General features: G+C 38.8%; 1 protein-coding gene across 1 annotated transcript in view; it reads left to right on the top strand.

The window, feature by feature from the left end:
• The window catches only part of LOC124788700 (BRISC and BRCA1-A complex member 2-like), a 61,648-nt gene extending 50,201 nt beyond the window's left edge, over positions 1–11,447 (top strand). Inside the window, exon 4 of the mRNA XM_047255983.1 lies at positions 10,036–11,447. Coding sequence (XP_047111939.1) covers positions 10,036–10,650 — 615 coding nt within the window. The 3' untranslated portion in view covers positions 10,651–11,447. The remainder of the gene's footprint in view (positions 1–10,035) is intronic.
• Positions 11,448–12,242: the final 795 nt, after the last annotated feature.

Genomic DNA, 12,242 nt, shown 5'->3' with positions numbered 1-12,242 from the left:
TTTCTGAAAGTATTTGTATGGAGTGTAGCCATGTATGGAAGTGAAACATGGACGATAAATAGTTTGGACAAGAAGAGAATAGAAGCTTTCGAAATGTGGTGCTACAGAAGAATGCTGAAGATTAGATGGGTAGATCACATAACTAATGAGGAAGTATTGAATAGGATTGGGGAGAAGAGAAGTTTGTGGCACAACTTGACCAGAAGAAGGGATCGGTTGGTAGGACATGTTCTGAGGCATCAAGGGATCCACCAATTTAGTATTGGAGGGCAGCGTGGAGGGTAAAAAATCGTAGAGGGAGACCAAGAGATGAATACACTAAGCAGATTCAGAAGGATGTAGGTTGCAGTAGGTACTGGGAGATGAAAAAGCTTGCACAGGATAGAGTAGCATGGGAGAGCTTGCATCAAACCAGTCTCAGGACTGAAGACCACAACAACAACAATATATACTCAGCAGTATCTGCATAGGAGTGCCGTAAATTTTATTATTAACTTTTCTGATATTAATTTCATGTACTGACCCATTATATGACCATGGAGATTTGTTCCTCAATATCATTGTATTTAGAAGAGTGTACTGCAGAAGGTAGGTAACGGTAAAAGTAATGAAAGAGCTATTAAAATGAAGTGCAAGCATCATAACAGTTATTGGTGAAGTAGGGGAAAAACTAGTCTTTTTGAAGTCTCCCACAACGTAAGGGTGTACCAGTTTCCAAATTGAGAAGCGAATTTCCAAAAGGTACCAAATACATAAAATCTAATTTAACAGGAGAGACAAAAAATATTTTACAACCACAGGAACATCAGAATATGTTTTTGTAACTTTCTTTTTATATTCATACAGATGTTGAGACCACATTACACCAAGTATCTCTGTAAAATGTTTATTTATTTAATTGTTATTGGATAGTTAAAATAGATTTGTTACCTTTTGGCAGAAAATTGTAAGTGTGGTAATTGTTGTTCTAGAGTTTGTTGGTGATCCACAGTATTCATCTGATAAATCATACTTAATACTTTTATGTTCACAATTAACATAAAAAAATGCCACACACATCTTTACAGTAGACAATGTTGTGTAAACAAATGTAGGCCATGTTGAGTGTGACATCATTACCAAGAAGAGGAATGACTGGTTGCCAAGATTTGGTACTTCTTGGAAACAAAATAAGAGTGTATTTGGTTCTCTTCACCATGAACAGCAAGTCTTAAGGGGAACTGCATGACTGATTTTGGCTTACATAACAGTTGCTACTGCATAGGTAATGGTTCTAAGTAGTGCCACTTATGATACTGGAAAATTCTGCATAGAGCAATGGAATGGTTAACGATAACCAATCAGTGATGAGTAGACTCATAAATAAGAGCTGGAATTTAGTAATTCAGATTAAAAACATGACTGCTTCTTCAGAGTCTCCGTGATCCATGCATACTACTGCCTCCACTCTCAAATCCCGCTCACACACACATATACATACTGCTGATCATTGAAATTTTGACACCATGAAGACGATATACACAATCACCAAATTCGGTGTAAATGTGTACTCCGTGCTTGGAAATGCAAATGTTTTGCATTTCTGTACAGCCATTTTCAGTACTTGCCATTACCATTCTGCATATAACAAAAGATTGTGAAATGAATTCTCATTTGCATGTTACTTATTTGTGAGAAGGTCATGTTATGCCTCGTGCAAGGAAGAGCAACATCTACCAGCATGTGTAAGAATTTGACAGCAGCAATGCTATGCCCTGTAGAGACTGTAGTTGAACTTTGTCCCACAATATTGCTGTTCATGTTGGTCAGGACCTCACAACTGATGCGTGAATGAGACAATTGCCACTCACACGGCAGGTAATTCGGATTGTGGGCATTACATTTGATGTGTTTAGACCAATGGCTGGCCAGATCTTCGAAGTCACAGCATGTTATCTTTCAACATTGCCCAGGTTGCGTGGCTATCCTGACATACTTTGATACAGAATCTGTGTGATTGGTGCCCTCGTCAGTACATTCTCCAGGTCTCGCTCATATTGGAAACATCAGGGCACATGTTGCCGAGAGACTTGCACAGCACCACTCGCCAAAAACTATGAACAGTGAGCTGTGGCATAGAGTTAAGAAGCATGGAATTTCATGTCCATGTCTGTTGTCCAAGTTTAGTTTTCTTGGTACACCATGGCATAGTGCTGTTGTTACTGCCAGTGTTGGCAGTTGTGTGTACTAAATTTCGCACCCTGTATGTGCCAAATCACCTATAAAATTAATCATCTATTCTCTATAATAAAAATTTCGTTATTGCTATCCTTCCTGGTGTTCCAGCTTTAATTGCTGGAGTGTACACCAGGTGTCTCTCCTCAGACTCATCAGGCACATTTCCTCTGGTGTTTCAGCTGGCATTTTCAGTTTCATTCTTGCACGGTGTACCTGGAGTTATCCCAAGCAACGCTGCTCGTCGTGTCTTTCATGCAAACCCAGTGTCAGTGGATGTTGACCATGTCTCCATTCCCCAACTTATCCAGTCTCATCACTCCTTGGCCTGCAGGCAAGGTGGTTAGAATACAAAAAGATGCTCTTATACTGAAAAAGTGAAGCCTGCCTTCGCTGTATGGCGAGTCTTGATGATGTGTTTTTATTGCAGTGCTACTCTCCAACCTCAGTTAAAGCAAGAATAATATGTCCTGCTGTTTTGCTGCGATGTACACAATGCTCGATGAGTGACAATTGGCATTCAGAAATTAAGTGGTCAACTGTCTGATGATGAGTACTCATCCAGAACAGTACATACTCAGAACTGATAGTAAATTCAACACATTAACTGTAATAAAGTAGGTTTAATGAAAGGTTTTGGTGGACAATCAGTCTTCTAAGATTCCCCAAGAAGGCAGACAAGACTCGACTAAGATCTGTCTCTCCCCTTTCTTGTAACCTCCTCCTTATGTCCGCGCGCACCCACCCACCCACCCACACACACACACACACACACACACACACACACACACACACACACACAAGGACAACACTACTAAGTCAGTCAGTAGCTACCATTTGACAAATATAAACACACACCACACACACACACACAAGGACAACACCACTAAGTCAGTCAGTAGCTACCATTTGACAAATATAAGAGTGTCCTTGGCTGAAAGCTCATGGAGTTCTGAACCACTAGAAACAACTAAAACCCCAAGATCATTTTATAGGAGTTTGTTACAAGTGGCTACGTCTTTAAAAAAAAGATAATGTTGTAATTGTCTTGGATATTTACCATTGCTGTAGGAGTGAAGAAATATTTTGAATTATGGTAATAAGTTTTGCAGTGTCCAGAAATAAATTTCACTTTCTAAATACAAAATACACATTTGCCTCAACACTGTTGAGATGTGAAAAGTCAACAGAATGCAATGAGAAATCAGTTACTCACAGATCACAACATTGCCTGTAAGTGCTTAATGAAAGTTTACATTAAATTCTTGAGAATTGTTGACTATTTCACACTGCACTTGGGCATTCAAAAAGTAATGCAACACATTTTTTCTGAAAGTAGGTTGGTTTTATTCAGAGTTGCAAAACACCGTATTATTCTCCACTCTGGCTAAAAAAAACCCTATTTTTCAACTTACTCTCATTTCAATGCAACTGCCTTATGCCAACTTACTGAGAGATCCTGTACGTCTGCAGAGTCTGGTTGCCACCAGAGCCAATGTCTTGCTGCATCAATAGCCTCACCATCATCCATGTACTGCTTCTCACGGAGTGCGTCCTTCATTTGGGCCAAACAGGTGGAAGTTGGAAGGTGCAAGATCTGGCCTTTAGGGTATATGAGGAAGAAAAGTTCAATGAAGTCTTGTGAACTCCTCTTCAATGTGCAGACTTGGGTGTCAGCTCTACCAACAGAGATATCCACTTTAGCACCAAGGTGTTTTATTGTGATCTGTCGATCGCAGCTGTGTGTGGCTAGCTGACACGTGAGAGATCGGGTAGTTGCATGACCTTTATGCTGCTGTTTACTGTCACTTCTCTGTAGACATTCTGCAAGTGCATATGAATGTTTGTGATGCTCTGGTTTTCTGCCAAAAGAAACTCAATGACAGCTCTCTCCTTGGAATGCTCCTCTGTTACAGACGCCATTTTGAAGGTTACGTATAGTGGTGCCCCCTATCTGAACTTCATGAAATTATAGGAACGGCAGTGGGAATATTCCACAAAGTCCAACCACAAACTCTGCATTTGTTTCAGCTTAAATTAATCGAGGGAAAAAAAAAAAGTGTTGCATTACTTATTGACGACCCTCTGAAACCTCTAGCGCTCATCACCATTGTAATTTTTACAGTATGTTATGTTGAGCAGCCCAGAAGAATTTTATGAGAGCAGTAGTGTAGTCCTGTGTACATACTACACGAATGTTATTTGCTTCTGTCCCTTGGTGTCTCACAAAGGGATAGGCAAAAAATTGTTTGATTTTATTATAATTGTTTTTATAGGGTGAGCTTTTAACATGATGCTACAGTTGTATGGTCCACATAATAGACTTAATTATACAACTGTATTTGTTTTGGAATTACAGACTCATTGAATTTTTTAAATGATATGTTCATCATCGACTGTACTATTTATTTCATTGTTTATAGTTGCAATTTCGATCTTAAGTGTTTTCACCATATTAACCTCTTGAAATTGTGGTTGTGGAAATTTATTTACTTACTTACTTGCTTAATCCTCCAGAATTAGGCTGTTAGTTTTTTCCTACCCCTGTTTTTCTGTCATCTTGTCTGCCAGTAGGTTGCAAGTTTTGGAATTCTAAAAATGTGTTTTTTGCAGTTTCTCTTGTTTAGGGAAATTCTGTCATTGAGAAGATATTTAATTGGTGCCTTATCTCTTCATTTATTAGTTGTCTTTTAGGAAGTGCCCTTTTGTTGATCAGGGGAATCACATTTTAAATGATTGTATTTTGTTTCCATAATTCATTTTATGCACCCCTTCTTGCTTCCATATATCAATGTTGGCACAGCCAAAATTTTGATCTCTTGGATCTCTTTCCTCACTTTAACCTTCCATTTTTGCTGAGTTGGTCCACACACAGTATTGAAATAAGCGAAGCTTTTCTCCACTTTATCATCATTGTTAAAAGATAAATCACAACCAGAAAGAGAGAAGCTTCAAACTTGTTCCATTGGTTGATCTTCGATTATTATCTTGGCTCTAATTGGGTATTTTCTTTGCCATGTCTTGATTGTTTAGCATATGTAATGATTTCTGAAGCTTTTCATCATCATCCTGTTGGATAAATTGATCATCTAGAAAAGCATACACTCTCTCTCTCTCTCTCTCTCTCTCTCTTTCTCTCTCTCTCTCTCTCTCTCTCTCTCTGTGTGTGTGTGTGTGTGTGTGTTGTGTGTGTGTGTGTGAAGTTAATGGCATCATCAGGATTAATCCACTGGAAATAACATCTGGAAGGATTGGCGACATGCTGATTCCATTTCGCACGAACATAGAGTGCTTCTCTTGCTGCCTTGTTAAGTGGGTAGTCGGCCAGTCAGAACAAGCCCAAGGCTTATGTCATGAGTAGTGTTTATTATACTGTGTGGATCAACATGGTTCTTTCAATGAAAGTGTATTGTTTATTATTTTACAATCATCCACCATTTACCAGACTTGTTACATGATAGTTATTACAAGTTCTTACTTTGCCTTTCTTGAAAAATAATATTACTGTAACGTTTCTACATTCTTCTGGTATAATTTTCCTTTCTTAGAAAAGGGTTAGCAACTTACATATGTGAATGTAAAAATCATCCCACTATATTGGAACACCTCTATATTCATTTTATGTATTCCTGGAGCTTCCCTATTTTCAAAGGATTGCAATACTACACTGTTCCATCAATTCCCACAGCTCTGTTATCTGTACTTTGATCTTCTTCACACTATCTTTGACCATACCATAATTCTTTATAATGCTAGATCCAAGATTCTCCTTAAACTACATTTATATTGACAGTTTCTTTCATCATTATTAAGATGTTACAATGTTAATTTATAAGCTGTCTTGCCTCCCATGGACATCATCTATTGAATTTATTGATCTGTCTCAAGATTCTTGCTTCAGTTGCCTTGTTACTGACTTAACATTATTTGTACATGTTTTACAGTCTTCCTCATTTTTTTCAGTACCATATCATTTTTAGATAAGCTACTTGTGTTTGCTTGACAGGTTCTGGAATTTCTCCATTCCCTAGTTTTAAGCCATGCTTTCTTCTTAATTTCCTTGCCCTCCCAATAGCTTCACCTACTGCTTCCTTTATTGCTAAAGTTATAGTTTCCCATTGTTTGTTAATAGGAGTACTTGTTGGAATCTCAACTAAATATATTTTAAGCAACTGCGATAGAGGTACTTTCTCTCCTTCATCTTGCAACAAATATACTCAGATCAAAAAAAAGTTTTGCATCACCTTGGTTCCGAGAGTTCCAGAACCTGTACAGAAAATTGAATAGAGATACCATAAACATTATTTGTGCCCTTTTTATTGCTCATGAGAATCACATATTGCATGTTGTACCACCATACAGCAAGACCTTCAGAGGTAGTGGTCCAGATTGCCGTACACACTGGTACCTCTAATACTCAGCAGCACGTCCTCTTGCATTGATGGATGCCTGTATTCGACATGGCATACTATCCACAAGTTCATCAAGGCTCTGTTAGTCCAGATTACCCCACTCCTCAATTGGTGATTGGTGGGTCACATTGTCCATAAACAACCCTTTTCAACCTATCCCAGGCATGTTGGATAGGATTCAAGTCTGGAGACCATGTCATTATCGTGAAGGACATCATTCACAAGATGTGCACAATGGGGGCGCGGATTGTCGTCCATAAAGACGAATGCCTTGCCAATATGCTGCCGATATGGTTGCATTATCGGTCGGATGATGGCATTTACATATTGTACAGCCGTTATGGTGCCTTCCATGACAATCAGCAGCATATGTCGACCCCACATAAAGCCACCCCAAAAAATTGGAGAACCACCACCTTGCTGCACTTGCTGGACAGTGTGTCTAGAGGCATTCAGTGTGTGTAAGGCATTCAGTGTGTCCAGGTTGCCTTCAAACATGTCTCCGACGAATGTCTGGTTGAGGGCATACATGACACTCTTCGGTGAAGAGAACGTGATGCCAATCCCTGAGCAGTCCATTCGGCATGTTGTTGGGCCCATCTGCACCACGCTCCATGGTGTTGTGGTTGCAAAGATGGATCTTCCCAGGGACGTCGGGAGTGAAGTTAAACATCATGCACCCTATTGCGCGCAGTTTGAGTCGTAACACAAGTCCTGTGACTGCACAAAAAGCATTATTCAACGTGGTGGCGTTGCTGTCAGGGTTCCTCCGAGCCAGAATCTGTATGTAGTGGACATCCTCTGCAGTAGTAGCCCCTTGGAGGGCCTGAGCTAGGCCTGTCATTGACAGTTCCTGTCTCTCCTGTATCTCCTCCATATCTGAACAACATCGCTTTGGTTCACTCCGAGACACCTGGACACTTCCCTTGTTGAGAGCCCTTCCTGGCACAAAGTAACAATGCGGACGCAATCAAACTGCGGTATTGACTGTCTAGGCATGGTTGAACTACAGACAAAATGAGCCTGTGTACCTCCTTCCTGGTGGACTGACTGGAACAGGTTAGCTGTCGGACCACCTCTGTCTAATAGGTGCTGCTCCTGCATGGCTGTGTATATCTTTGTGCGGGTTTAGTGACATTTCTGAACAGTCAAAGGGACTGTGTGTGTGATACAATATCCACAGTCAACATGTATCGTCAGCAGTTCTGGGAACAGGGGTGATGCAAAAGTGATGCAAAACTTTTTTTGATGTGTGTATTTTATACACTTCAACCCTCTGTATTCGCATATTCCATTCTTTTCTCCATTTAGCAAGGATTCTATTTTTTGTAATAACCAAATAATGAATGGTCTGTGTATAAGTCACTTCCTCTAAGTATTGAGGTATGTGCTACATCTGATCCAGATAGTGAATGACCCGTGTATAAGTCACTTCCTCTATGCATTCTGGTACCTACTACATCTGATCCTAGTCTTTTTATTAACCATTACGTTGTGAACAATTGGTCAGCCACTGTCCTCTTGCAGTCTGTGTATATTTATGGATGTCCTTAAATAGCTGTTGATGACTTTTAATAGGTTGTAAGTAGCAAATTCCTTTAATAATTCACCATTTTCATTCAGTAAGGGTTCACCTTAATTTCCCATTTCTTCTCTGATTGGTTTGTTCTGTACATGAGCATTCAGATCACCTGTCACATTAATAAAATCGATTTTGCAGATCTTTTGTAATGAGATAAGAGAGTGTTGTATTTTTTTCCCCTCTGGAACTTACGTGACTACTGAAGTTCCTCTCTCTACTTCTGCCTGCCTAAGCACCAAAATTCTTTCATTTATAATACGTAGCTTTATTTTCCATTTTTTTATCAGTTAATATAGCGACTCCTGCTGCAGTTAATTTCTCCCTTAGAACTTCATTATAAATCATTATGTATCTATCAATTTCTTTTGTCCTTTGTGAAAATTGTAATAAATACGAGGATGGTTTGAAAAAGTTCTCAGAATCACCACAAGAGGTCAGCGCTAGTGCAATGAGTTGTTCAGGTGGTATTCATTGGGCTGTTGATTGTAAACATGTGCTACATCAGCGCTCTTGGCAGAGAGCTGTTGCGGCAACATGGTTCTGTTGTTGTTCCTGCATAGTGATTTGTGAAGATGGAAAAAATAGAGATTCGAGCAGTGATTAAGTACTTCATGAAGAAAAGTATGAATGCAAAGTATATTCATGCTGATTTCCAGAGTAAACTGGGGGACTCCGCTCCATCATATGCTACTGTTGCCAAGTGAACAAATGAATGTAAATTTGGTCGGGAGAGCTTAGATGACTATCCGCGCAGTGGTTGGCCAAGATTTGTAACTACTCCAGAAATCTTTGCAAAAGTGCACAAAATGGTCACAGAGGATCGCCAATTGAAAATGTGTGAAATTGCTCACATTTGCCAGATGTCATCTGAAAGGATATGTCACGTTTTAACTGAAGAGTTAGAAAAGAAAAAATTACCTGCCAGATGGGTGCCGCGACTCTTGACGCTGGATCAAATATGCATGAGAATGGACATATCGGAATAATAGGCCCGTTTTAGGAGAAGTGAACAACATATTTTGTGCTGGTTTGTTACCACAGATGAAACTTGAGTGAACTACTATACCTCAGAGACAAAACAACAGTCAAAGTATTGGATACATGCTGAATCTCCACCACCAAAGAAAGCAAAGACAATTCCTTCAGCGGGAAAGGTCATGGCTTCAGTGTTCTGAGATGTGAAGGGGATTCTGTTTGTAGATTATCTCCCCACTGGGCAAACAATTACTGGAGAATACTGTGCTAACCTCATGGACAAATTGCAACAAAATATGTGCAACAAAGGCCAAGGAAGAAAGTCATCTTCCATCAAGACAATGTGTGCCCGCACACATGTGCCGTCTCATTGCCGTGGCAAAATTCCATGAACTAAGATATGAATTTTTGCCACACCTGCTTTACTCACCAGATATGGCTCCACCAGCCTTCCATCTCCTCCCAAAACTGAAAATTTTTCTTGGTGGACAAAGATTCACTTCAAGTGAAGAATTGATAGTCGGAGTTGACAACTATTTTGCAGGTCTGGAGGAAACTCATTTTTGAGATAGGATCAAGGCACTGGAATGTCGTTGGACTAAGTGCATTAATCTTCAAGGAGACTACATGGAAAAATAAAAAAGTTTCAGTGATGTAAGTACATTAGTATTCCGTTCCAAGAACTTTCCAACCACCCTCATATTACAGTTGATGGCAAACTTGTTGGATTTTATGGTGGATCTCTCTCTCTCTCTCTCTCTCTCTCTCTCTCTCTCTCTCTGGGGCTTAATTATAATCACTATCATGGACGGAAAATTCAGTTTGCTAATTGTATGTGTTTTTGTTGCGCAGGTGGATTTCTCAGCAATTCCACAGCCCCTTGGGAATACTGGTGAGCCCACTGCTACTTTGACCGTGACATTCCATTCTCCTACTGAAGGAGGTCGCATCACTCCACAGCTGCTACTGTCACTACAGGCTGAGGCAGCACTTGAGGGTGTCGGAGGTAGTGGAATGTCATTACCCCCATTTCCACCTGGTGGTAGTTGCTTGATGGACTATGTTCCTGTGGTAACGGCACGCTTACAGGACCGAATTGATGCTGCCGCTGCTGCCCATGACAGAAGGAGAGAACTTATTACTGCTCTTTTTCATCATTTTGGTAATGGTGTCTTGGAATATGATGGCATTGGCTTTACCAGAGCTTCCTTTTTACTTGAATGGAGAGATTTTTATTTCATTTTGCACTTCACGTTGCCTCCTGGATTTCCCCGTGAAAAACCTGTTGTTATGTTCCAGTCAGTATATCACGCAACAGATGGGAAGCCTTATCGATATAGATTTGAAGACTTCCCCTACAATCCCCGCACTGAGGTAAAAAAAATGGCTGAAAAACTTATTGCCACTGTTATAGAATATGTGGAAGTCTTTCAGAAAAATTCAATTCAGAGCTCTCTAAATTTGTGATTTATTTATCTGGAATTGAGCTTTTTGTAGTATGCTGTTTTAGCTGTTGTGTAATTTAGAACAAAATAAGATATATTTGTAACTGTCTATGAAGTCGAATATTTTTTTACATGTATTCAGAATATATGCTGATCAGAACATTTGTCAACATGCAGGGTGTTCAGAAGTGATAGTTAATATTCAGGGATGTGACAGGAACAATCATTCGAAACAAAAAAAGTCCAGTAAACATGGGCTTTAAAATTCATGTCTTAAGAGCTACGAGCAATTCTTGGTTTTTGATACTGTGAAACTGACCTCTCCTACTGCAAGCTCTTTCCTTTCCATGTTTTGGGGCATGGTGGTATGGACCCAAACAAGAAGAAGAAAAAAAAGTGTAGTAAACATGTACTCTAAAATGCATACCTTAAAAGTTACGAACACTTGTTCATTAGAAGAGTTGTGTTTCAAAGTAGCGAAGATGATCATAGCTCTATAAGGTATGCATTTTTGAGAACATGTTTATTGGACTTTTTGTCTTGTATTTGCCCGTACTACCATTTCCCAAAAAATGGAAAGTAAAGAGCTTGCAATAAAAGAGATATGTTTCAAAGTATGAAAGATCAAGAATTGCTCATAGCTCTTAAGGCATGCATTTCAGATCCCATATTTACTTGTTTCAAATTATTATTATTATTATTATTCATATCCCTAAATGTTGACCACTTCTGAAACACTCTGTACACATTATATTTTCACTTACTAGATCATTGAGGCAGTGATATCTTTTTTATTTTCATTAGTATCAAGATAATTCTCATTTGTTGGAACTGTTCATGTGCATACAAATTATAATTGTCAAAAATACAGAATTTTGATTAAAAATTTATCACAATGTTCTTTGTTTCATCTCTCTATTTCCTTACATTCTGTACAATGAGATATGGTACCAAATTCTGGTTCATTGAAATACACCACCACATATGAAATACAGTTATTTTGTAACATTTATTTGTTCACCACCGTCAATTACATGTCTTTATTTTTCAGCCTGTATAATTCCTAAATTGGTTCTGTTTTTACTTTAAATGGTATCAGTAGTATCATTACAAAAGCCATGAAATAACATTTATTGTCAATGTAATTATTTTGATACATTTACTACCACTTACTTCAGCCATTATTATTTTTTACACAACTTTATTTAGTAAAAGCAGCAAACGAAAAAGTAAACAAAATGATAATATGTAGCAGAACTAAGTGAGATGTTAAATGTAAGTGATGAAAGAAGAAAATATGAAAATTCTGTAAATGAATCGGGCAAAAGGAAATATAGATGCTTAAAAATGAAAGTAGCAAAGTGCAGTGTGGCAAATCAGGTGTATTAGAAGAGAAATACAAAGCACAAGAAGCATCGATGAATATGGGAAAGGTTGGTGTCACTGGGAAGCTTTGCTTACTGTCATTCCACAATGTAATACACCCGCATCGTCATATTTTTGGAGTAACTCATGAAAGCAAGCTAAAGTTTCTGGTGCCGAAAATTGTGCAATATGAATTCTTTATCATATTAATTTGAGACTCTTGCAAAAGCCTGTTTATGGAAGTAGTTG

The sequence above is a fragment of the Schistocerca piceifrons genome, chromosome 1 (genome assembly GCF_021461385.2).
Source record: "Schistocerca piceifrons isolate TAMUIC-IGC-003096 chromosome 1, iqSchPice1.1, whole genome shotgun sequence".
NCBI lineage: Eukaryota > Metazoa > Arthropoda > Insecta > Orthoptera > Acrididae > Schistocerca > Schistocerca piceifrons.
Note: the sequence above shows the minus strand (reverse complement) of the source record. Positions and strands in the feature narration are given on the sequence as shown.